This window comes from Denticeps clupeoides, chromosome 6 (genome assembly GCF_900700375.1).
Source record: "Denticeps clupeoides chromosome 6, fDenClu1.1, whole genome shotgun sequence".
NCBI classification, from domain to species: Eukaryota; Metazoa; Chordata; class Actinopteri; order Clupeiformes; family Denticipitidae; genus Denticeps; species Denticeps clupeoides.
Window position 1 is genome coordinate 16090249 of NC_041712.1, and position 27969 is coordinate 16118217.

The following is a 27969-nucleotide window of genomic DNA, read 5'->3' on the forward strand; positions in this document are numbered from 1 at the left end:
GGAAACTGGTGGGGTAAGAGTTAAATGAATGCATCCCCTGAATATTTTATCAGCAACAATTACAATGGCTTTCATTTTATGGTTTCATTTTTTTTCTTTCAGAACCAAAATTGAAACATTAAAAAGAGGCTGATCCCAGCAAAGCCTCTGAATCATGTTAAAATAAAAAAATATGCAATATTTAGGGCAGACTCTCTGGAGTTCTACAAACACTGATCCCTGAAGAAAGATATTTATGCAATGCTTTATGAATTTTTAAGGTCCCAGACTCTCATTTTCATTTGAAGCCTAATTTGGGGGTAGAGAAAAAAACTTACTGTGACTAGTCATGAGCTAAATTTTGTGCTGTCCATTACATGCCTAGAATTGAAACCAAGCAGCAACTTCTACATTATATTTCCTAATGCAAGATGTGGCTAATAGTATGACAAGTTAATAGATATGACAAATCATTGTTAACATGTGAATTCTGTATATGGATTAAATGCTGTAAATTAGAGATACACAAACAAGCTAACTGGCTTCAATGAAAACAACTGGGATATTGTTTGAAATTCACTTATATGGTTAAAAGTTCACTTTCAACACACATACTTTCAACATACTTTCCTGAACGTTCCAAATTCCTCTTAATGCCTGTAGAGAGGGGCTCTTTTGTGGCACATCCATCATAAGCACCGTTCTGTTCCACAGCGATGTGACCTACTGTTCAAATAATCTGCCCGGATGTGAGCTGTGCCATCTTTTCACTCCATAGCGAGGTGTCTCGGAGAATATTATTTGCTACTGGGTGGCTGTTGCAAGGATTTTCTCCTACCCACTGCTCTGCAGAAACAACTGTGAAATGGGGCTATCTACGGCAAGCACAATGAGGCAAATGGCAACAATGAAAAGTTCAATACATCCTCAACTCATATAACACAACATCTGATGCATTAAAATGTATAGAAATATGTACGAGCACTTCAGCTGAGAACAACAACAATAAAAACAATAATTTATTGATCTTTCATAAACTTTCTTCATTAACTGAATGACAAAGATACAAACAAGCAGATTATTTATTGCATCCAATGTCAAAGCATTACAGAATTTTTGAAAATATAGCCATCATTTAAAAGCAATCAAAAATATTCTTATTTAATGGGTAAATGAGGCCTCACATACTATTTCTTCTCCCATGTGAATTAAAAATTAAGCAATCACCAATTTAATGGGCTGTCATCTGCCTCATCATCCTAACAGATGTATTTCAGCAGGGATCTACAAGAGCTACAAACAGGTCAGCAGGTCATTTACCATGCAATCCAGTCCAAGGTGAATCCATGTCACTATTATGGATAAGCTGTCAGCAAGCATGCAATTGCAGGACAGGACTGTTAACTAAGATTAAAAGTCATAATTTCTATTTTAAACATACACAAATATTTAATATGTATACTAACAGCGTATCCCATTTGAATTGGGATATGCCCAAATACTGGATCCTTGAAGCCTTGCTGTGATCAGGTTCAAATTGGCATAGATTTAGAACATCACTGGTCACTGGTCTGTGGTGAAGGTCATAACCCATAAAATGGCCACACTCCAGCAGGAATACTCACATTTCAAAGATTTGGTCTAATAATAAAAAACGTAGGCTCATACTATGTATAAAGAAAATATTTTTCATGTCACACCAATAGCAATCATAGAACTACCTAGGTTTCAGCAGGTGAATGCAAAACTGGCAATGCTGACAAGAATTCTATAATTATAGAATTCTATAATTCTATAAATTTAATACGTATTTGCTAAATAGCTACATTTACTCAAACATATAAAACTTTATAAGGTCAGATTAAGCCTAGTCCCAAACAAAACGTATTTATGAATTTGTACCTTTTGTCATGAGGTCAAAAAGCATTTGGCTAAAGCTATGACTACACCACCAGGATTACAAGGACAGGCAGAAATATTTTGTGATGACTCCTGATGTAAAGGGATAGAAGTGATCCAGAAGACCCAGGTTCAAATCCCACTTACTACCATTGTGTCCCTGAGCAAGACACTTAACCCTAAGTTGCTCAAGAGGGGACTGTCCCTGTAACTACTGATTGTAAGTCGCTCTGGATAAGGGTGTAAATGTAAATGTAATTTTGCAGAATGCTTATGAGTTGCTTAATCTGCATCAGATTGGACTGTAGACAGGACGCAGCTCAATAAGATAATATCACGCTGTACAAAACTGTTCAACACAAGAAAAAAACCACAAAATGTCATCAGTGATCCACAATGTTCGCTTAAATATTCACAGTTACGGATTTTAAGTAAGGCTGCCCACACTTTTTCGTGGTATTGTATTTGTTACTTGTTGCTCATAAATTATACTCTACTCTCCAGTCATTTTCCTGCATTTTCTATACTGGCTTCATGTGGAGTACCAGTATCTGTGGTGTGGAATATATTTTGAACAGCGTACCATATACTGTATCCTCTAATTTACATTTGTATAACTGTAACATAACAAGTTTTGACATACACAAGTTCCAGTAGCGCTGCTTTACATGTCTGCACCAGTCTCAAGGGTTCGGGTGTCAAGGCATGTAAACGCAGCTTAAAGGACATTTTGACACATTTGGAATTAGGGGGGGGGGGGTGTAAAAACCATTCTGATTCTTCAAAATTTGAGATATATGTGTGTGTGGGGGGGGGGTGTTTTATTGCTGGAAGAGCAAGAAAGTTATTAATTTAATTTAAAAAAACGGAGCCAATCTCGTGCAGAGTTGCCGGCAGGCATGTGGAAGACTTTGAGACCAAGTGGCAGAACATTCTGCGGTCCAAGGGGACAATATGTGAGCTTTCTATCCTCGGCGCTAAGCACTGTGCTTGGAGCTAGCGCAACACTGTACATCACTTTGATAACACTACCCTGGCCATGAAACGCAGTGAGGGCTGCATATTGTTATGGGAGTGCTATCCAATAGAAGGCATATTATGGAATGATAAGCTTTCTTTATCCTCCAGTAGTCACATTTATATTTTACCAGGCATAAAACAGCATGAGAGTCTTCAGCGGAACTGTTCGCTTGAGGATCATGTGTACATCAGAGGATGTAATATTGTAAGTTTCAAAGGTAGGCTTTACCTCAAAAAGCATCAGAAGGTAACAAAATAACATTGCTGCATGACATCATTGCCTTGAATGTTGTATGTTGCACAGTGTCAGAGTGAGTAGTAAAGCACCAGTAAATTGTAGTGCTGTAGTTTTGCTGTAGCTTGCGGGGAACATCAACTACATGTATTTCTTCTCCGATCGCAACTGGGTAAATGACAGTTTGCTGCCAGAGTTTCTTTGTCATTCATTATTGCAGCAAAACATATGAAACACTTCTTCTTGCAGAAAATAGAAAGATTAGAACGTGGATGAAGCAATACTTCCCCACTAACTGGGTTCTCATCTATGCCAAAAAATGTGCAAAGGATTCCGAGCCAGCACTGCATGTGAGCAGCTCTTCAGTGTTGGCAAGGATTTACTCAAAGGGAAGCAGTCAAGGAGTCAGATGGAACCAGATGATATTGACTCATGTGCCATGAATTCACTTGTTTAAAACCATCATAGTTTTATGTGTGCACCTACATTACATTCTGATAGCAATGCATGATTAAAGTGTATGTTAAGGAAATATGAACAATATGGGGATTGTTCGCTGGTCCAAGGTCAAAGGCTTTATCAGAATTTACATTAACAAATGAGATGAGAAAGAAATGCTTGGTAGATATCTGTAACTTGAAAGAAAAATCCTGTCACCCAGAACACAATCTTAAGTACCTTAGTTTAAAATGGGAGGAGTCAGATGATTGACTGCTTAGCTTAAAGTAGCACCCAAGCACCATAAGTGCTTGGCACCAGCTCAAATGTAGCACCCATATTTATTTATTGCATTAAGCTGACACCCTTGTCCAGAGTGCCAGTCATGCTAGGAGGAGGCACAGGCGAAAAAAGTACCATGCCCACACACAGCTCCCTGGGCGCCTGTCATGGCTGCCCACTGCTCACCAAGGGTGATGGGTTAAAAGCAGAGGACACATTTCGTCCTGAGTGCTGTGCTGCAGTGTTTCACAATGACACTTCACTTTTAGATTCCCCCACAATTCTAACGTAAAGTTTCTGGCTCAGGGGCAAGCGGGGTTTGAACCTGTGACTTTTTGGCCACCAAGTGTGAAACCCACTAGGCTACTACCACCCTGTGATTTGGTAGGAAAAGAATGTTTGATCATGTTTGACATCTGAATACTGCTTTAATATTGAGCTACTAAGGTACTAGGCATGCTACCCATAAAATAAGTCTGTCCTGTCTCATAATGCCACTGTGTACCTCAAGAGATCGTGGCCAATTAGAGCATCAAGGCTGGTGATCTGTTTTTTTTTTTTTTTTACCAGAAGAACACCCCAGATTTCTGGAGATGGAGCATGAATTCACCACGTGTCCAAATCGTACACAGGGCAACCTAAAGCAAATGGCTTGACTTGTACACACTGTGAACATGTGATCCAAATGGGGCTTCTCCAGGTCGGGGTTTGGACAGGAATTTCGTGTTTGTCCGGTGCTATTATGTTTCCTGATTGTTTTCACCTGTGTAAAAGCTGCCCTGTTCATTTCTGTTCACCGTCGGGTCGTTGTTTGGTGATGTTTCCCCACGTAACAAACCCCCTGTCCCGTGACGTTGTGCGTATGCGTCCTCCTTCCTCGCCGTTTCCAGCCATCGTGACACGGACACACACCAGGGAGAGTCAGGACATTTCAGATGACCTTCAATGCTGTGTGGGAGAATTTCTTTTCAACTGATTCAGCCTACTAATATAGGCAGAAATGTACAATGCATCCAGAAGGTATTCACAGTGCATCACTTTTTCCACATTTTCTTATGTTACATACTTAAATAATTTTTCTTTCTCAGAATTCTACAAATAACCCATAATGTCAACATGAAAAAAGTTTACTTGAGGTTTTGTCAAATTTCTTAAAAATAAAAAAAAATGACAAAGTTCATATGAATTTGAAGCCTTTTCCATGAAGCTCAAAATTGAGCTCAGGTGCATCCTGTTTCCCACGATCATCCTTGAGATGCAGTTTAATTGGAGTCCACATTTTGAAAAAAAAACAGTTGATTGGACATGATTTGAAAAGGCCCACACCTGTCTATATAAGGTCCCACAGTCAAAGGAATTGTCATGAGGAAAAAGTTGGGGGAAGATTTCTGCTGCTTTGAAGGTCCCAATCAGCACAGTGTCTAAAGTCTAAAACCACCAGGACCATGCAGAGCTGGCCGGCCACCTTAACTGATCGGGGAGAGAAGGGACTTAATCAGGGAGGTGACCAAGAACCCGATGCTCACTCTGTCATCTCTGCAGCAATTCACCACACAGGCCTGTATGGGGTGATTTTTCTTTCAGCAGGACGACCCTAAGCACACAGCCAAGATATCAAAGGAGTGGCTACAGGACAACTCTGTGAATGTCCTTGAGTGGCCCAGCCAGAGCCCAGACTTGAATCCGATTGAACATCTCTGAAGAGATATTAAAATGGCTGTGCGCCGATGCTTCCCATCCAACCTGATGGAGCTTCAAGGTGCTGCAAAGAGGAATGGGTGAAACTGGCCAAGGATAGGTGGCATCAGATGCCAAGCTTGTGGCATCAGATTCAAAAAAGACTTGAGGCTGTAACTGCTGTGAAAGCATTGAGCAAAGGCTATCCATTTGATTTCTTAGTATTATTTAGTTTGTATAAATTTGCCAAAACTTCAATCTTTTCACATTGTCATTATGGGGTGTTGTGTTTAGAATTTAAAAAATACATTTAATCTATTTTGGAATAAGGCTGTAACACAAGTGATGTGCTGTGAATACTTTCCAGATGCACTGTATGATAGAAGCGTGTCAGAGGGTTTAATGACTGCCTTGAAATCGGAAGATCATTGATTCACTGATTGATTGATTGGATGATTGGTTGGTTCATCAGTCTTTTGTTATCCCCTAAAAGCCAATTTAGTCATGACATGATATAGAATTTCAACTCCTTCATGCTGTAAAAGGCTTAAAACTTAGAATAACTAATACATTATGCCTGTAGAACCAGCAATGTGGTAAATATAACATGGCCAGTAAAAGATGAGTTTAATGCGGAGTAGTAGCTCAGTAGTCTGGCCAACTTGTTGTGTTCCAGATGTCTGAGTCCTTCATAAAGAATGTGGTATCGCTTGGTCACTGTTCAAAAATACTGTTTATAAAAATATAAACATATGAGTTCACACCAAGCCATTTAGATAGTTGAATCTGCACCGAAGGATCTACATACAAACTGAGATATTTTTTAAATTCCTTGCCCTGCAAACAGTCATAATTACCTGTGGAAAAGCAATAATTAGGCGTAAACAAACTGACCATAAACATAGGTGTCTATATGGCTGTGGTTCAGGGAGGAAATTCAAGTGGCTTGATGGTGGAATGCACTGGCGGGGTCTTACCTACACCGAGATGAATGAATGCTTTTTTAAACACAGAATGCTCAAACATTGGGCAGAGTGAGAAAATGGCTTTTACCTCAGACAAACAGACAGACAATTCGATGTGGTTAAGTACACCCTCATGTGACCAGCAATAAGCAACAGTTGAAACAGGCTGTAGCTGCACATTTCGGTTCTCGCTTGATCAACATGCATTTGGCGAAAGATGAGAAAGTATGGAAAATCATCAAGCATATCAGTTAAATTACCAGTAATTACACAGCTTTTGAAGTCTCACTTAGGAAAAAAATCTATTATCACTAAATACCGATAAGAGTCTGAACTCGGCCTTTAATATTTAATTAGGAGGCATTAGAAGTTTACTAGCAGCTATTTAGACTGAGATTCAAGGACGAAGTTTTTGGGCAAATGAAAAATTCATTACATCCAGCTCACAACCTTAAATGATGTTGCAAAAATATTACACTGAATTATTGTATTCTTACCAGAAGCTCCGCCTTCCTTCAGAGTCTTGTGTTGTGTGTTGTGTAAATATCCGACATGTCATCTCCGAAAATATGTCACATGCATGCTATGCAGATGTCAATTATGATTCAACGTGTAGCGCTCTGTACTCGACACAACATTTTTTATTTCGCATTGTGCAATTTGGCAGAATTGAATATGTTTACCAGACTGTAATGGCAGCCTTCTCAGCACTGGCTGCCAGCGATAAGAATACCCACAAAAGACAGGTACCTTCCCAGCTGCCATTCGGGAAGCATTCATTCAGGCAAGCTTCAGAGCCACATTGCACGGTTGTTTACATAGATGTTCAAGGGCTGCAAACTCCTGCGCCTAAACTTTGGTGCGGGCGTGGGCTGAGCGGCAAGCCTCAGAACAGCTCATATGCCGTGTGCAAAGAGCATGTGACACATGATTAACGCTTGTTGGCAATAAGTCCTTCAAAGTCCAACGTACATCAGAACTGAAAGTCCAGCATGTAGTGGAGACATAAAGTGATCATAAACAACAAACACACACACACACACACCACACACACACACACAGGGTAGATTATACACACACAAGTTTACTTGAGTTTAATAATGAAGTGTCAGTTATTTTTATGTGAATGTCCAGGAAGCTAGGAAGTTTAAAAAAAAAAAGAATAATTAAATGCACTTGAGTGAAAATCATATCATAATTAAATGAAGGTCAATCAGGGATATTTTATTATATTAATTATAACTAATGTTATTATAGTCTAATTGCATAAAAAAGAAGAGTACTTTCCTTTATGACGCACTCACTTTAAGGAGACTAAATAAATGTTGCAACGTCATTTCTCACTGTAATGAAACACCCCCACCCCTGTGCTCCCACTAATCACCATGGAGATCCTCCACAGACAGACGGAAAGTGCCAAGCTGTAATGAGCTTCTCCCATTGAATTCACAGCATTGACTTAAATAGACTTGTCCTGTTAGATATTCTTCCTTACAAATTAAAAGCCCAACACATTTCTGTTTTGTCTGGACCAACATGGTGCAAAGATTTCAGACATAGTGTTACTAACATGCTTAACAGCCATGCATTAAAAACAGCATTCCATTTCACCTCTACCATGTATATGAGCATGCAGAATTATTATAATTATTTTTATTATTATTATGATAATGCATTATGGATTTTTTAAACCAATGCATTTTTGTTTCTCAAAAGAATAGTAATAATATATCTAATTGTGTATCAATTTCATTTAGCTTCAGGCCTTTAATATCTCAGATTGAAATCCATCCCCACCATGGCGCATATCTTATCTCACTGATGTGCACCGAGCTGCTCAGAGGCGGCCATGAACACATGCAAACCAATATTCCGAGCGGAAAATGGAATGTGCCGTTCAAAAAACTGCACACCCTGAACTGTTACGCTCGACACAGACATAAACATATGTAAAAATAAATAAATAAACCCCAAAATCCATAACGATAACCATAAAATATTTTAGTATGGTATGTAATTAAAAGAAAATGCCCCCTCCCCGCTGCAAAATAAAGATAAGGACTCCATTAGGCTCTTATAACATTTCCAGATAATGGATTTTTTTGTGGTTGATGGAGCAGCTCATGAGGGACAGGTGGGATTTACTCCCGGGCACGGCAGCGCCAGCATCCAGCAACGAAGAGGAGGAGGAAGAAGAAAAAAAAAGAAAAAAGAAAGTCATCCGCGTTTGATGCACCACTGGCACCACAGGCAAATGAGATTATGGAAAAGGAGGGGAGAAGGGGAATTTACTCACTAAATGACAGATTTACAGATCCCTACTGGATATAACACAGGCGAAAGGCTGTAAAACCCATCATCTGTGGGAGTGAATTACACACAGCTTGGAACAACTTGTTTGGTTTAGGGAATCTGCACGCTGCCACCTCCCTTTTGATTTACCTGGGCCTTTTTTTTTTTTTTTTTTTTTTTAAGCTTTTCTTTTTATTTTTTTCCGCTCCTTGCCATCCTATTCTCCTTTGCTCTCCAAGGGCAAAGTGAAGAGAGAGAGGAATTTGTCACTGCTGTGGCTCAAGGATCTTCTCTCATCTCTTTGTTTTTTTTTTTGTCTTTTCTTTTTTCCTTCTTTAAAGCGTGACCGTAGGCTCAGGACCGTGCACCAGACTATTTCCTGTAGTGCCATACACTTATATGTGTGGCCTAGAAAATAGATTACTTTTTTTTTCCCTCCTCCAAGTGAAGGAAAATCAAAAAATTTAAATATTAAACCCAGCCTACCTACATAGACATATATATATATATATATATATATATATTTTGCTGGTACATTTCTTATATACCCACAGCACGAGCACACTCAGGTCAAACGTGAATGCACTGGGCCTGCAGTAGTAAACCTGTCAGAGGTATTTATTTCACTTCCGAAGTCCAGGGAGAGCTAGAGGTAATAAGAGGAGGGTGGTAGGGGGGAAGAACTCTAATATCACAGGCGGATTAAACCCTCCATGATTTATTGCACGTATTAAACTGTTGCATTTCATTTCGGAGAGAACGTGCAATAGATAGAATGGTGAAGTGTGACGTTTGTCTGCTGTCCTGATTGTATTTGCAACACCGAGATAAACCTGAGAAAGTTATGTGGTCATACAATCTGGTGGGCTGTTTGCTATAATGCCATATGTTACATAATGGGATTGTCAAAAACGGAGGCAGAAAGTGAGCCACACCAATGCTGGCAATCTTCTGCAGTCTAGATTTAGAATTAATGCAACACAGCAGTGGAATACGATGTTCAAAGCTCATCTCTCTCACCGTCATTTGCTGGATCAAAGCCACACTGACAGTGGAGGTGGGCTTCAGAATTCATCGTACCCCACCCCTGCGCTAAAAAAAAGTCTCCGTCATAAGCAAAATTCACATTTATATGAACTTATATTGTCTTCTGTGCAGTTGAGACCTAAATATCAGGCCTGGTCTTTACAAGACAAAGCTGACATTTTTTTCTCAACTGTAGTCCCATTTTGCATTTCCATTTGCAGCATTTGGAAGGCACCCCCAGAACAACTTACAACATGCTTACAAGTTCAGTTCTGCTTTACTAGGACCCCAACTGAAGCTCTTTCAGTTTAGTTAGTATTCTCTAAAGAGGAAGATCTTAAGCTGTCATTTGAAAATACTCAGTGACTGTGCTGTTCTGACCTCGCGAGAACGTTCATTCCACCACCTAGGGGCATAGACAGCGAAGGTTCTAGATGAGTGTCTTCCTCGTACCTTCACCTGGTCCCGGTGTAGGGACCAGGTGAGCAGTATTGCAGGTTTGGATAATAAGGGTATATACCTTTACATTTACATTTACAGCATTCATCAGACGCCCTTATCCAGAGCAACTTACAATCAGTAGTAACAGGGACAGTCCCCCTGGAGCAACTTAAAGTTAAGTGTCTTGCTCAGGGACACAATGGTAGTAATTTGAACCTGGGTCTTCTGGTTCACAGGCAAGTGTGTTACCCACTAGGCTACTTCCACCCAATAATAAGGGATGTGAGGTAGGATGGAATCTGGAAAGGTCGAAAACCAGTCATGCTTCTGTAGTAGTTGTAGAGGCCGCATGGCAGTCAGAGGTAGACCAGCTAGAAGGGAGTTACAGTAATCCAGTCTCGAGATTACTAGGGACTGAACAAGTATCTTGGTGGCCTGTGTTGATAATCATGTCATATTAATGTAAAATCTTGTGATGAGTGCTACAAATATCAACCTAAGGACTACACTTTAAGCTGTGCAAATCTGTGGCAGTTATGGAGTCTAAGATGCAGCCATTATGAAGAGTCCAATGCAAGAAACATATTTTATATTTTTGTAGCAACAGAAAGTGAAGTTTATTTAATGAATCTGTTATTTCAGAGTCGTCTCTTTTTACCTTCACAATTGCTTTGTTCACTATTGTCATTATCAAAAGCCGCTTAATGATATGCTCATTAACATGAGAAATGATAAGAAAGTGTTCAACATAAACCTTCAGAGCTGTCAGAAATTTTCATTCATTTTCTGATTCTAGCCTGTAATAAAAATAATGCAAGACCCATAAATGAGTAGGTCTGTGTCCAAACCAAGTGTGTGTGTGTGTGTGTGTGTGTGTGTGTGTGTATACACATCACAGATTCACATTTATATGGCTAAATGTGAATCTGTGATGTTTTCAAACAGTGCCGGGGAAGGAGAAGTTCAATTCTCGCGCAGAAAGGGCCAAATCATTTTAACTGTGAAACTGGGTATTCAGAAATGGAATAGTCTCTGATTGTAATAAAAGCTATTAAATGTCCAGCAAAAAAAAAAAAAGGTAGCATCATGTGCCATTCAATGCAATTCATGTAGAACATATCAGACACTGTCATTAGTGCTGAATGACACGTTACGCTGCAATTTGACAAGCAAAAATGATTTTTAAAGCCCCTGAAGGAGTTTAGGTCTCCTTCCAGCCATTACATAAAACGTTTGACATTTAGAATGAATTCAGAGGGTCCGACATTCAGTGCGGTTCCTGTCTCATTTACAGAGCATTCTGGTCTTTCTGTGTTAACTGTTAACGGTGCAGAGAAACAAGAAAATTATCCTCAATAAAAGTTAGAAGTTACTGAAGAGGTGGACAAATAATTGCTACATTGGTCAGAACATAAGGCAACCATCCTTGTTCAAGACTAATTAACAGGCATTACAAAAAAATATTTTGGGACTGCTCTCTACATTTTGTATTTTGTCTAGGCTCAAATCATAAGACGACACTGAAACCAGCAAAAAGTCATTAAAACACAAATTAAAAAGTACAAAGCCTTAGTTTACATTGATGCATAGTGTCATGTTTCATAATGTGAAACAAAAGGGAAACTGGATGTTTTTGTCATTGTGATACAGTACAAGGTGCACACAATGGAATGTGTCCTCTGCTTTTAACCCATCATCCTTGGTGGAGCAGTGGGCAGCCATGACAGGGGACCGGGGGGCAGTGTGTGGACAGTGCTTTGATCAGTGGCACCTCAGTGGCACTTTGGCTGTTCCAATTTGAACCTGCAATGCCTCAGTTATGAGTCCGCTTCCGTACCTGCTAGGCCACCAATGTTCTTAGTTCCGTCCGATGATTAAAAAGCTCTTGCAAATTTACATTTGCATTAAAAAAATTAATTTATAGACACCTGATGTCATGTTATGACATGTGAACACTGTCACAGCTCCCCATTCCAGAAGATTATCAATGTAAGCATCTAAGCAGCAGAGGCTAGTTCTCCACCCGCTGTCTGCAGACCAGCAGAGTGTGTTTGGAGGAATTCGGTCGATTTTTTTTTTTATCTCATTTTAGTGCCTCAGGCAACCTGCCCACACAGAGGCAATCTCTCTCTGTCCCTATGTCTCTTCCCCACCCCATTCCTTCTCTGTCTTCCTCTGCTGGACTGTCTGCCTCATTTTCTCTCTCTCTCCACCCCCCACCCCACCCCCATTCAATCACTTATTATGGAAATTGGTTGCTATTATTTCTCTTAACCTGGTACTCTGAAAACACATTAAACACCTTGCTTAAATAATTCAAGCTTTTCTACCTATTATTTAATTTAGAAAAATGAATGTCACCAAGCCCAATGTCTTTTTCATTTAAAGGAAAGAAATTGGATGTTGATTGATTGTTTGGGGTGGTAAAAAATAATTCCCACTGGAACATGATCTCAAATCTGCAAAGCATAACCTTGAATTTCTAGTCCTTGCTCATCTGCGAACACGGTCTTATTGTTTCATACTGTAAAATGTTTTATTGATCACACAGGCATTTAACACAGCTTCAAGGACATTCGGATTATTAGCATCAGACCTTGCTAAGGCACAAATACACAAAGAAAAAGACACATTTTTTTTGGTCCTCAGAAAAAATATTGCATTGGAAATAAATATCATGTCACATTTGAGCAAGGATTTTTTTTGTTATTGTTGTAAATTTTGCATTTATTACTCACTGCATAAGGAATGTCTTCTTTGTCATCATAGACTGAAACTAGCGTGTCATTTTATACCAAAAAAGTAATATGTTTAGATATGGTTGACATGATTCATTTAACTGGCATCAACCTCCATTCAGTCAACATGCTGTAATGGCTTTCATCATGGCACTGAGTGCTGATATGTATTCCTGGGTTCCACGGACTTTGCTGTCAGCGCTTATCCAGCAGAATAAAGAAAAACCATATTTTCATGATTAAGGTAAATCTAGTCTTCCACATCTAAACATTATTTTGAAAATATTATGGCGAAGCATTTACTGTGAATTACCTCTGGAGATAAATCCAGAAGATTGCACTTGAAATCAGACTACTGAAGTATAAGCACATGCTTCAAAGCTAAGCTCTAAAGGTTTTTTGTGTGTGTGTGTGTGTGTGTGTGTGTGTGTGCGAGTATATGTGTGATTTTCTTTTTTTTTTTTTTGCAATATCACCTCCCGTGCTATGCTGGAGAGTCTTTAAGCCACAGATGTCTTTCAAGATGAGTCAGGCGACGTCTGTCTCACACATCTCGAGCACATCTCCTCACCTCTATATTTACTCTCTTTTATGGGAATTATCACATTTTCCTCCACGAGTGCTCCAGGAGGCAGAAGGCCTTGAAAGGGAACGTTCAAAATAGTGGTGCAAAGGTGATGGTAATAATGTGGAGTGCTTTCAGAGAGTTCAGGTGTCCTCAGCGAGGGTGTCCTTTTGCACTTTTTTTTTTTTCCAGTTCTGCAATAAAAATCTTCAAATACCTCCACATTCCAGCCCCCTCCACCCCATTCTGTCTGGCAGAAGCGGCTTTGTGAGAACTATATTCACGTTTGCTGATAGGCCATGGATAGGTCCTTGAAAGTGAATGGTGTCTGATTTATTTTTTATTCTTTTCGAAAGGAAAAGGTCTGTCAAGGTCTGTCTGAAATGTTGAAGGAATAGTTGTGCAATCTTCAATACACACCTGCTGATATTTCCGTCTTGCCAAAAGTAGAAACCCATTTAAAATTACATATATGGCATTTATCAGACGCCCTTATCCAGAGTGATTTACAATCAGTAGTTACAGGGACAGTCCCCCTGGAGACACTCAGGGTTAAGTGTCTTGCTCAGGGACACAATGGTAGTAAGTGGGGTTTGAACCTGGCGAGTGTGTTACCCACTAGACTACCACCCCTATCATCAAGCTGAACAACAAGTGACATAAAATCCTTCCTAAATAAAATGCACATTTGCATACATTAAATGTCATAAAAACGATTTTTTTTTACAATGTCCACTACAATTTCAAATTATCCTAGAAAACAGTGAAGATTAAAATATACTAGAGGAGTGATAAACAATATGACAAGTAATAAATTATGGCCAAGTCAGTCATTTAGGCTGCATAAGAGTATTGTAATTGGTGACAATATGAACATCATAATAACAAATAACAAAAAAATGTCAGAACTAAAACCAAACCATGTGCATCTAGTTGAAATTAATGAAGGATAAAGTTCATCAGTTCAAAATAAGAGCCATTCATCATATAAGAAAACAGCTGAAGATCTGACAGAAGACCAAACCCAGTAAAGTAAAGCAAAGCTCACATACTGACAGTTTGGGCCAAACTGTCCCATCCCATCACTCCGCATTAAAACTAGCCATTACTTAAATGCTAATTTGTTTGGGTTGTGGTGATGAACTGCTATAACTTCCTGAGCTGCTCAAAATGTGGCTTTGTTCTCAACAGGAAAACTAAATTTAAGGATATCATGAAAAGACAACGTAGGCATTATGAATACACACATTGTGCCCTCAGGCCGCTTCCTTTTTATGACAAACATTGCTTTATAAATCAAACATGACACTGTAACACTGACACGCTCTATTCTTCATCCCTGTGATGAACTATTCCACTACATAATCACATAAATCAGATTACGGTGAGATGAGGGTGCAAATACAAATTGCGCTTGCCAAAGGAATTAATCAGAAGGTAACATAACAAATGAGTAACATCATTTCTTGAAACCAGAATCTTACACGATGTCACCAGATGTCTCGAAGGCCTGTGTAAAGCAATCTATAGACCATAATATGAAGCAATGAGTGTAATGTGGCCCATAAGTGACACACTCTGACCCACACATGAAGTCCTTGCATTGAAGTTGCAAAGACGTTGCGCTGGACATCTGCTTGCACCTCAACAACCGGTATTCTGAAACATCTGCTGTTCATGGCATCGTGCCTTTTTCGGACTTAATAAGGAGTCTGCATTGCTGCATAGCAATGTCAGCTGTGCTTTACGTTGAAAAGACCAGCTAGGTGTTCTAGCTCCCTGCTGAAGAACATTGCAAGTTCATTTATCCCTAGGAAGGTTTAGGATGAGCACCAGAGACAACAACTCACTTAAGTCTGAGGAAAAAATATTAGGAACCTACAGAATGGATGCTGTTTGTCAGTGTGGTCCAAGTGTGTTGGTAGCAACACAAGTGTAAAGCGGGTTAACTTACCCTCTGCTGAGAGTTGTTGAGGTTTGAGTTTTGATTGTGTGTTAGAAGCTTTTATTAAAATTTTCCGACACGTATACCCAAGTCAGCATTCTGCTTCATACACATCTAGACCACGGTGAACTCCTGGAATAAAATATCCACACACACACATGCCATGAAGCACTCCTGTCAGATGCGGTAAGACAAGCAGTCACCAGTCAAAACGGATTTTTTTCTGCAATAATGTCTTTTGCTCAGTGTGAAAACTCAGGTAAATGGCTCATTCGGCGAGCTTATTCTCTGCGACACATGGTCTTCTGTGCTGTCAAAGCAGCAGGCAGAATGGGAGGAGACATTCAGACTCACAACAGATGGGAAAAATCCATATTGCATACAGCACAAGCTGGTGCGGACTGATACAGGGGGGGAAAGGAGCTGCAGTCGAGAAGAGGCTTTCTGCACAGGGTCCCGCTGCACTGCATGCCCAATCGCTCCTTTATGCCGTATGAACGTGTCTAAACCGCTGCAAACGGTCGTGAATCGCGCATTTCAAGCCTGAGGAGAGCGTCAGCTTTCAAAGTCTCTAAGGAGGAACTAAAGGAAAAGCTAATGTTTCCATGCTACATTTCATTCATCTCTCTCTATATATACAAACACACACTTATATATATATATTTCTCCATGGCTGCTGGACCCCACCCTGGTATATTGGCCACAGGTCAGAGACTCACCACAGGGCACAAAAACAACTAACACTCACACATTCAAACCTGCAGTCATACCTTTAGCTAGCGTGCAGCGGAAACCCACCTTCGATGGCAGGGGGAAGCAGAGAACCCAGAGTGAGTTCAGCCATAATTATGACCACAGGTAATTATGGGGCCACTGAGGTGCCACTGAGAAAAGCACCGTCCCCACACAATGCTCCCAGGGCACCTGTCATGGCTGCCCACTGCTACCTCAGGGGATGGGTAAAATGCAGAAGTCACATTTCACTGTGCACAATGGGTGCTATGCTGTGGTGTGTCACATGTGACGACTAATCACTTTCCCTTCAATATCAAGTAAGTCCCCTTTTTTGCCACCAAAACCCCAGCAGTTCTAGCCATCATGATTGGGCCCTTGTTAAAGTTTTTTCTGTTCCCAATGTATAAACAAGTACAAACCCCGCCCCCAGAGATTAACTGTTGCTGATTAGAAGGAATTCAAATGATTAAAAAATTTCCAAACCCCACAGATAAATGGTGGTCGGAACACTCTTCACATAAGACAATGGCCCGTGCCGCTGCACATTAAGAATATGCTAAATGTGCACTTCCCACTGCAACCTTGACCTCTTCTTTTCCATTCTCTGACCTCTCCAACATTCCCCACTCTCCTGGCCAGCTGCCTGCTTTTACTTGCAAAAAAAACGAGGTAAGTTGGGTCAGGTGATGTTCAATTTAAAATATTGCAATGCGGAGCAATCCTAGAGCCGTAAATCGCCAAACAAAGTCGATTCAAGGTGATGACCAACACCTCGGAATAATAAATCACAAGCAGGATGCACAGATTTACGATCCGGTATGGTCCAGTTTGTCTCTTTTGATCCACATTGGCGATTCATATTTCCTCAGCAAAACACATCAAGTATTGCTTGTGATATTCTGTCTGTGTGAAAGTGTGTGCTTGTATCTGTGCTGGAGCGAGTGGTGATTGGTGGTGCCGTTAAGCCCCCAACTCCAGAGTAATTTTGGCCAGTGGCACAAAGCATGAGATGTGTAGAGTATTGATTTTCACACTCTCCAAGAAAGAGTTATTGGCAAGCCCATTTCAAAGTTCCTTATTTGTTCTTGTAGGAGAACCTGACCGGCACCAAGACCAGAGCTTTTGAGGGAAATATGAAACTCGATGAAACAGGGCCTGCCCAATTTTGATGGACATCCATATCACATATTTGAAAATGGTGGTTGTACAGCCTGACTTTTTTGTAAGATATTTATGTGCAACATTTGAATCATCCCAAGCCATGATTATATCTGTCATCCGATATTCATGTGTAGGGAAACTTGCTTACTGTTAGAGGTGTAACTCTTCACTGGTGGTGAATCCCATCACTTTTTCTACATTACATCATGTTTTCAAATGTCAGTCAGATGAGATTTACTTCTATCCAGAGCAGCGCTGTACTCAGATCACGCAGCCACTGTCACTATCAGGACTACTTCACTAAAATCACTAAGTCATTATGATATAATCATTATAATTTATTCATGTATGCATCGATTATAAGATTAATTTACACACCCATGCTTACTATGTTCATATATGTACATACATGAACACACACCATTTAAAATGTCCGATTTCTATGATGAAAACACCAAAAAATGATGTAAAATAAGATGCATAATTTTGCACACCCTAAAATATTGTTGAAGCACCTGAAGCAGTCTTATTGGGTGGGAGTTTGTCTTGGCAACATTTACCCAGTCTTCCTTGCAAATGCGCCCCAAATCTGCCAGATTCCAATCATGTCACCCCACATATTTCCTACTGCATTTAGGTCTCGGTTCTGTCTTGGCCATTCCAACACTTTAATATTCTTCTGGTGAAGCTGATCTTTTGTTCATTTGGATGTATTCTTGGGGGTACTGAAAGGTAAAATTCCTCTTCATCTTCTGCTTTCTAGCAGAAGCCTGAAGGTTTCTGGAACTGTTCACAATTCCCTGCATCTTCCCAGATCTGAACCTGAAGGGAAGCAAAATACCTCAACATCTCAATGTGTGTGTGTTATTCTTTTTTTTCTTTTTTTTATCTTGATGGTTTCTCACATGCCATTGGGAGAATTTTAGATGAGCATGGACATTAAGGCTTCCATCTTGCAGCCTTAACCCATAGTACCGACAATTTGGAGAATACAGGAGATTGTTGTCATATGTAGTACAAAGCAAGTACATGGCAAAAGTTCCGGTTGGTATAGGTCTCTTGGAAGCCTATCTGACCAATTTTCGCTTCGTCTTTTCACTGGTTGCAGTCTGACATCCAGTTCTAATCCACTAATATATTGTCCCATATTTTCTACATTTTTGGTGACTGTGTTCACTGTGTTCCATGGTATATCTATTGGTGTGGAAGCATGATTCAAGGTGGCTGGAACCGAGGCAGCCACAGCCCGAACATCAGTCTGCTGCAGTCCCAACGTCACATTGCAGGAGCACGAGGTGAGGGGTGAACTAAGGGAAGTTAACCCTATGAAAAGCACACAGGGTGACTGTGAGGGTCCTCAGAGAATGCGCTGACCAGCTGACCAGAAAAGTCACCAGGGTTTTTAACGCTTCATTGTCCCAGTCCTCTGTTGCAAATGGAAAGGGGAAGGCCAGTGTCCAGTAACACGTCTGTCAGTCTGTTTGGAAGTATTGTATTAAAAGCCAAGCTAAAGTTGACAAAGAACAGCGCCCCTGCCATTCCAGGTGGGAGATGGTAGTGCGAAGTGCTGTGATCATGGCGATCTGTTAGCTCTGTATGCAAACTGGTGGGGGTCAAGTGTGGGTGAGAGGTAGGATGTGATGTGGTGACAAACCAGTCTGTCAAAACACTTAATTTTGACCGCTGTCAGTGCCACTGATGGTGGTCTTTTTGGCCAGTGGGATAATTGTGGCCGACTTCAGGCACTGGATCTCCACGGGGTACTACTAATTTCTCTTATGTACATGGTGTACTTGTATGACTGTGTCATCAAGTATGCTGATGACAGCACTGTTGTGGGGCTCATCTCCAATGACGATGAGACAGTGTACAGGGAGGAGGTCAAGAGAATGTCGGATGGTGTGTGGAAAACAACTTCATAATTACCTCAAAAACCAAGGAACTCATCCTTGACTTCAGGATGGCAACCTACAACCATCTACATCAACAGGGAGGGTGTGGTGACCAGTTTTAAGTTCTTGGGTGTGCATATGGATGCAGATCTGAAATGGAACTCCAACACCTCGGCAGTATTAAGAATGAACACCAGCAACTCCATTTTCTGAGGATCATCAGGAGAGTAAGGAGCTGCTGACAGTCTTCTGCTGCTGCTCCATTGAGAGTGTGTTGACATATTGCATCTCTGTGTGGAATAAGTCAGGGAGAAGTCATTGGTCACTTGCTTCCTTCCCTAAAGAACGTCTACAACACTCACTGTCTCAAGAAGGCACGCAGTGTCGCTAGAGACGCCACACACCCGGGATATGCGGTGTTTTAGATGATGCCCTCTGGCAGAAGATTCAGGGCACTCATGGCACTCATTAAACTCAAACACATAAACTGCAAACATACACACTGCATCTGCTCTGCTGCTGCTACATTACATTTACTACAATTCACACCAATACACTACCTCACTCTGTTGACTTGTTTTGCTCACTCATGTACAGATTTGTATTTATTACATATTTGTTTTGATGTTACTACCTTTTAATCGTCTATTCTTTTATGCCATTTTTCTAGATAGATAGATGGTGGACGGGACCTCAATATCGTTGTACTGTTGTACTAAGTATGATTGTGCAATGACAATTAAGTCTTTAAACTTTATACAATAGCCACTTTTCTATTAAACGAATGAGCATGGGTGGTAAATAGGTCTGAGAAGTTGAGTAGTAGGTAGCAATCAGTTCTACTCTCCATGAGGTGGTCAGAAGCCAACTTCATGATTGTTTGGCCTCAGTCTATATAAATAAACATGGACCTGCACTTTGGGGATGCAATCAAGCTACACTCTATCTGAATGCTGCTGGGTTTTGTGGCATTTAGACTGCAATTTATTTGATTGACCACCTACCCAAACCCCCCAAGCCGCTGAGGCCATTAAACATAGAATCGTTTAAGTATACCATCATCCGTGTAGTACAAATAGCAAGCTTCCTGTGATTTACCCAGGAAAATAATGTAAAGGGATATTATGGAAGTAAACATACAAACTTTATGTACTGGATTTAAGTTTGTGTGGACTTAATGTCCACTTCATAAATGCCCAATGCATGAACCCAATCTTCCTCAGTAATGCATCTTTAATTACCATGCACATCTTTAAATACCATGAATTTTATTTATGAGAATTTATATGTTGGTATAATGATCATTTATTTCTGCCCATAGGCTGCCAGTATTAGTGCTTTTAGTGCCAGAAGGTCCTATAGTGAAGATCAAATGAGTGGCACTTCCTCAACACTTATCAGCCATAATGCCAAGTAGTTAGGTCCTCCTATTGATGCATGGACTCCACTTGACCTCTGAAGGTAGGGAGCGGTATGCTCTAACACATCCAACAGATGTTTGAGAATGTTCTCCAGATTTCTGTCCAAATCAAACACACTGTTGTTTCCATCAAACCTTCCTGGGTTTATTTTCTGGCTGAACCCTCCCCGTTGATGCCATTTCCATGCAGAGAAGCAACACACACAATAACAGAAAAACTGTTGACCAGCAGGACTGGTTTGCCAGCAGAACATTAGGCAAGCATCACACCATGCCATATCTTCCCAAGCTAAGTGATGCACATGGTGCATGACAGTTAATATCACATAAAAAATCTGATTCATCAGAGTGTCTTACCCACTAGGCTACTACCACCCTTGCATTGCCCCATCTTTCAGTACAAAGTTCAGAGTTACAGCAGTTACAGCAGTCTATTGGATCAGACAAATTGAATCGAGAGGATTAAGAGAATATCTGACCAGAACATTCATTTGTACAATGATTATAAATAATAACTTACTGGAAAACTGGTGTACTACAATGGCTGTATGTTGTACTACATATCAATCAACACATGAGTGTCATCATCTCTCAGTATAACATGAGCTTCAGTGTAATATGTTGTAATTAAAAACCAATGTAATAGATAGATAGATAGATAGATAGATAGATAGATAGATAGATAGATAGATAGATAGATAGATAGATAGATAGATAGATAGATAGATAGATTACAATATTTGCATTTTCATGAATGACGTATTTGGTCCCCTATCAATCAACAAGATTTCTATCTCCCAGTTGTATTTTATGGAGCTGACATTGGAAGCTTCTCAACTTGTTACCTCTATAAAAGACACTCGTCCATAGTAGCAATCAATCTATCCAGGTTCCAAAAGAGTTTTCCAAGAATGATATGGACAAGATTATGGACCTACACAAGGCTGGAATAGCCTTGTCGCTGTGCTAGAAGGTGGTGCACTTATTCGCAAATGGAAGGACCATAAAATAACTGCCAATCCCCCTCCATGCAAGATCTCACGTCTTGGAGTTTCAAAAATAATGTGGAGCTACTCGGGAGCCACCAAGTACTAAAGCACATTTGCAAAAGGGATCAAATACTGTCAGGGACAGTGGTGGCCTAGCGGTTAAGGAAGTGGCCCTGTAATCAGAAGGTTGCCGGTTCGATTCCCGATCCGCCAAGGTGCCACAGAGGTGCCACTGAGCAAAGCACCGTCCCCACACACTGCTCCCCGGGCGCTTGTCATGGCTGCCCACTGCTCACTCAGGGTGATGGGTTAAATGCAGAGGACAAATTTCACTGTGTGCATCGTGTGCTGTGCTGCTGATGTGACAATCACTTCACATTTATTTATTTTTTTTTAAATACATTCATGAAAATATAATTTAATTTATAGCTATTCTGAACTGCATCTATCAGGATTTTTCTGTTATTGTTCTGTCTCATACTGTTGAAATAAACCTACTATTTGACTGAACATTTCTTTGTTAGTGGGCAAACTCTCAAAGGTACTGTAGGTACTTTATTAATCCCCAGAGGGAAATTTTACTACTGATATATAAATAAAGCACAAAAATAATAAAAAAAATTATACCCCAGTTTAAGGTCTTTGAAATGCATGCTGGGATGCAATTCTGTTTGAAGTATACATTTTTAGAGACATGCAGCCTTGCACCAACTTTGGTGAGAACCAAAATCCTGTTCAGAATGGAGGTCGCAATATCCCCAAGGGCAAGTGACAATGGAACGTGTTGGAGGGCTTGTCTCTCTCTGTACTGGAATACAGTCTGAAAACAGCCTGGGGAAGGTTCCTTCTGGATCACTGTTGAGTTACAAAGTTCTTTGTTCTGCCCATGGGCTGTTGGTTCTTGGTTACAAAGACAGCGCAGATGGCACTGGTTCCTAGGTCTGGTAAAAAAGTGTAATATGAGTGTAATATTCACGGGTGTGGGGTGGTAATAGCCTAGTGGGTAACACACTCGCCTATGAACCTGAAGAACCAGGTTCAAATCCCACTTACTACCATTCTGTCCGTGAGCAAGACACTTAACCCTGAGTGTCTCAAGGGGGGGACAGTCCCTGTAACTACCGATTGTAAGTCGCTCTGGATAAGGGTGTCTGATAAATGCTATAAATGTAAAATGTAATATTCCTTCCTATATGCACTTGGGTTAACATGTTTATCACTCAAGGGTTTTAGCCAGAACCCCCCTGCTTCAGGCTTCAGCCAGTCCAGACTGCCAGATTAGCGCTTCTCATTCTGAAGCGTATCACTCACAACATGCTATTTCAGGAGTCATGCTTTTTGTGTGTCAGCTGTCAGGTAGCTCAAATCCGAAAGAACCCTCCCGACAGCGTGCAGCTCAGGGTCTCGAAAGCGCAGTTCCAAATTTACCCTTTTCCTGAAGATTCCTCTCGGAGAATTTCCGATTGCAAAAAGCGCTGTCAGAGCATGCAATGGACGTGTTAGCAGGGGCCCTGCTCCACTTTCACTGTAGGTATCACCACGTCAGAGGAGCCAATACTAATACAGACTATTCATTTCCGGTGCATGGCTTCCATCCCATAATATTTCCTTTGGTGTGGGGACACCTGTCCATTTGTATGCAACAACCACGCCACGTGCCAGAATGCATGCGGGTACCCTGTGCCGTCACCAATTGCGCATCCAAAAACACAACTCGGCGTTCCTCATTTAACCCCTCTGTGTGCAGCGTTCATCAGAATACCGCTTGCAGTAACAGCAGAGATCTGTCATGTCCCAGGCAGGCATGGCAGTGCCACAGCGCCCTCCCAGGGGTCTGGGTGATAAATAAACGCTGCTTAAAATCAGCGCGGGGTGCAGAGAGCGCTCCAGGGAGATGCTGCTGTGTTTTTTTTTTTTTTTTAAACACCAATGCCAAATCCTCCCCTTATCCATTACGACACAAACTCCACAAAAACACTGACTTTGGATCAGCATAAAAGGACAAGGCTACAGGCAATTGGTTGGTGGCCTTAGGCTCCTCTAGAGAAAAGATTAATAACAGCGGCTGCTTTTTTCGCCCTCTACTGATTTATTTGCAGGGTTATTGATGCACCTGTAATGGGTCTAAATTCCCTTTAATAGATGTCACTTAGCAATTTGTTGTAAGATTTAAGCAACATCTAATGCGCATGATGGCTCGATGCTGTTTAATTAGACCCGGGTTAACATGTTTAAAACAGTGGACAGAATTGGGGTTGTGCTATTCGGTCATTCTGCCTCTAAAGATTTCCTCAGCAATCAAAACACTTGACCTTATCAAGTCGTACTGCCTACTGTACACACACATACACACAAGTGTCAGTGCTAATTACCCTTGCGGTATTTAAGTCTCTGTTTAAGGTTAGCGGGAACAGAAAAAAGGACAAACTAAATACCACCAGGACACAATGAGGCAGCATCTGTCTATACTCTCATCCCATCAAATAAAATCAGTGCTGTAGGAAGTGGGATTTATCATAGCAGAGAATAAAGTAATAAAGAAATGGTGCTATTGGACTATCAAGCAATAGACAAGCAATAGAATTTTTCTTTCTTTTTGCCAATCTAAAAAGCCTTTTTAAAAATAAAAGAAATACATAAAGCACATATGCCGTTTACTCTTAGCCGCACTGTTTCAGCTAATAAATCATCTCAAAACACAGCCATGATAAATGAACTCATTTGCTGCTTCATAATGTCCCGTGTGACTGAAAAAATGTGAACGTGAACCCCGGCAACCCTTCGCACATTTTGCAAATGCAGGCTGGAGGTCTACGGTATTGAAATTTATGTTGGTGCTTAACAGAAAAGAGAGGATAGTATTAAAAGAGTGACGTGTGAAAAATAGGAACTCTTAAGTTTGCTCCTGCCCTCGTCGCCAAAACAGCAAATGGGTCAATAACCCATCATTATAGCGCTTCACACTCCGGTGGCTGCAAATTGACTGCCCGAAGGTCCATTTGAAGGATTAAGGAAAACGAGTAATGCCATTTCAGGAGATGAGACAACATTGTTCATCTTTTCTACCTACTAAAACACCGTGTGTGAATTTTGAATGGGGGTTTCTGTCCGGCGGGTGAAAAGAGAGCTGTGGCAGAACATAATCCTGTCACCAGGGGCGGGGAGAAAGACTGCAGGAGGGCCTAAATTCATTTGGATCATGGTCCCTGAAAAGGCTGTCTCCTGGCAAAACTAAACAGAGAACCCCATGTAGGGAGAGAAAAAAAAAACTGACTGAATCAATGAGCCAGCTCAAGAATAAATAGCAAGAACCCAAATTCATGTCTGGATTTTTCCATTGGTTAAAATGATAGTAGATCTCCTAACCTACCCGAGGCCAAACAACTGTACATCACACGGACTATTCGAGCAATAGAGCTGAATTCTAATACAATAAAAAATTCATTTTCCATAATTGTTTTTCTGACAATGCATTTTTTTTCCTATGGGATATTAAACTGCCGTATAACCATAACTTTGAAAGTGCATTCAACCACAAAGGTGATTTTGCAAATGTACAGTATAGATTATATTATGTCAAATGAATATACACAACATTTTTTAATTATATTGCTGTGTGTCCTTCATTATCTATAAACATTTAACTAACTGGGCAAAACTGTCTGAAATATATGACAGAAAATGTGGTGCCAATGTGCCAAATATAACATTTATTTGTCTTATTTTAAAATAAGACCAATATGGTAATATACTTGTTTCAAAGTCATTACAACTATTTAACCAATGTTAACAATATAACCAATATTAACTATTTCCAGGAACAAAAGTTAAAAGGATTCTATCTCTGGAACATCAGGAAATGTTCCTCTCATGCATTTGCAAAGCATTCATGCGCATGGTGGTTGAGGGAAACCCTCGAGCGGAATAAAAAAATAAATATATATATATATAGATTATGTGGTTTTAAAAAAAGTTTGGGGGGAACAAATATTTCATTCAGCAATGAACCCCCAAAAGGACTGAAAAGAAAAACATTGTCAGTCAATACAGCTTTAATACTTCAGCACATCCCAGGGGGAGCGCTTCTGATTTGCCGATATGATTTTATTATCTCTTTGAGGCTTGTACAAGGTGCTGGCTGGCTGGCTGACTGGCTGGCTGGCTGCTGGGATTAATGGAATTCCAACACTGAGGTCTCATCTCTCAGTTTTGATGGCTAGGTGACAGGCCTTGATGGATCGGTGGAGCTGCCAGCGCTGTGACAGTTGTGCTCGGCTGATGAATTGTGAAATGAGACAGACACACAAAAGCTGTGGGCAGCCATGGCCGCGCCGCCCCCCGTCGACCGGTGTGTTCCTCCACGATGGCGGATGGAACCCAAGTCACATCCATCTTCCCCGCTGTGGTTTCCACGGCGGCACAGAGTGTGGTTTGTATGCTACATAAAGGCCAGACTCCCACGTGTCCCACGTATCGAAGAAGTCAATAGGAGTGTGGCAGTTCAGCATGGAAAACATCCATCCAATGTGGAGAGAGCGTAGAACGTGGAGTGATGAACAGCATTCATAAACACTGGTGCGCTCTCAACACTCTGTAATACAGATTAATTGCAAGTACAAGTGGGGCATGAGAACAGCTCATGAATTTCGAAAAAAAAAAATTAAAAATATATATAGCGAAGCCCTCCATGTTTATGGAGCACTGCTCCACTCCTTCAAGCAATACAGTAAAACATCCCTGACCTTTAAAGCTTTTCATTCAAGCCTGTCATCTACTGGAAATGGTTGCCAGAGATAGAAAAGGAAAAAAAATGGAAATGTTAGAGCGATTTAACGGAAATCGCAGTGAACCAAGGTTTAAAACTGGTTTCCTCAATTTGCTCGATTTTACAAAGGTCACTGTTATTAACCAACACATCAGTAGTCACGCACAGCTGTGGACGTGGCCTATACGCTGCCATAGTAAATTACAAGAGTAACGCAGATCAGTTTACTATTTAATTCATTTGAGTTACACCAGCGGCATGTAAATGTGTGTTTATTCGCAAGAGTTCTTCCACCAAGGACAGCAGAGTGGAGAGTGACGACCGTGACATCAACACCAAGAGCGATGTGGCGAAATTCATGAGCGGCTGCAGCAGGGATCACAAGATTATTCATTTTTCATTATTGTCACCTGCATCATCCTCATCATCATTAATTTTATTGCTATGTAATAAAAGACAAGCCCGCCTCCTCATTTCCAGAATAATTTTTATAGATCAAATCTTGTTTATAAACAAATATCATCATCAAATGTTTATTCGCAAATAAGAATGATACGGTAAACTGTTGTCCTCTTTCGCCTTTTACAATCTGGTTACATTTAAATGTAACACTTTTAAAAGTAACATGGAAAAATTAATGTGTATTTCATTTATGCATATAAAAAGTGCAATAAACACTAGGTATCAGGTAGATACACCAAATACTCCAAATTCGTCAACTGTAAGGCATCAGCACTTTTTCAAATGCGTATTATGATTTGGATCAATATGGTACGGTTTGTCTGATATGATAAGGGTGGAGTAGATTGCAGTTGACAATTTAACATATTACTGATATAAAAAAGTGTGTCAACTGTAACTATTTAATGTTTCATGCCTCGCAAATCATTAAGTGAAGTGATTGTCACTTGTGATACACACCAGCACAGCACACAATGCACACAGTGAAATTTGTCCTCTGCATTTAACCCATCACCGTGAGTGAGTAGTGGGCAGCCATGACAGGCGCCCGGGGAGCAGTGTGTGGGGACGGTGCTTTGCTCAGTGGCACCTCAGTGGCACCTTGGCGGATCAGGATTCGAACTGGCAACCTTCTGATTACGGGGCCGCTTCCTTAACCACTAGGCCACCACTGCCCCATTGGGCAAAAAAAAAAAAAATGGAAAAAAATGGAAAACCTGGTCCTTATCCTCAATCTTTACAGTGACATGATACCACACCTGGTGAACGAATTATAGGCAGAGAACTGCACCCTAAAAAAAAAAAGCCAAAAAAGCTTTCCCACCATAATCATAAAAAGGCATAATTTAGCAGCCTGACTATGTTGCTTTTATTAGCTGTTCAGAGCAGATGGCACCGAGAGTGTTTCATCCTTGCGCCCAGATAGTTTTCAGGCTCAAGACTACAGGATTAATGAAAATAAGCAGGCGCTGAGCATGTCAGGAAAGCAGTGCCTGTGGATAACATAATGAGGGATTACTTCAGTATAATAAGGTCTGCTCTCT

At 40.6% G+C, this 27969-nt stretch overlaps 1 protein-coding gene across 7 annotated transcripts in view; it reads right to left on the bottom strand.

Moving 5' to 3' along the window:
- Window positions 1-27969, bottom strand: part of LOC114792459 (neurotrimin-like) — a 135585-nt gene that overhangs the window by 65736 nt on the left and 41880 nt on the right. Inside the window, exon 1 of one of the 7 annotated variants that reach the window (XM_028983597.1) lies at window positions 606-679. The exons of the other annotated variants lie outside the window; for them this stretch is intronic. Within the exon in view, the coding sequence (XP_028839430.1) occupies window positions 606-672 (67 nt within the window). The 5' untranslated portion in view covers window positions 673-679. Of the gene's footprint in view, window positions 1-605; window positions 680-27969 lie in introns of those variants that run through there. 7 annotated transcript variants of the gene reach the window in all.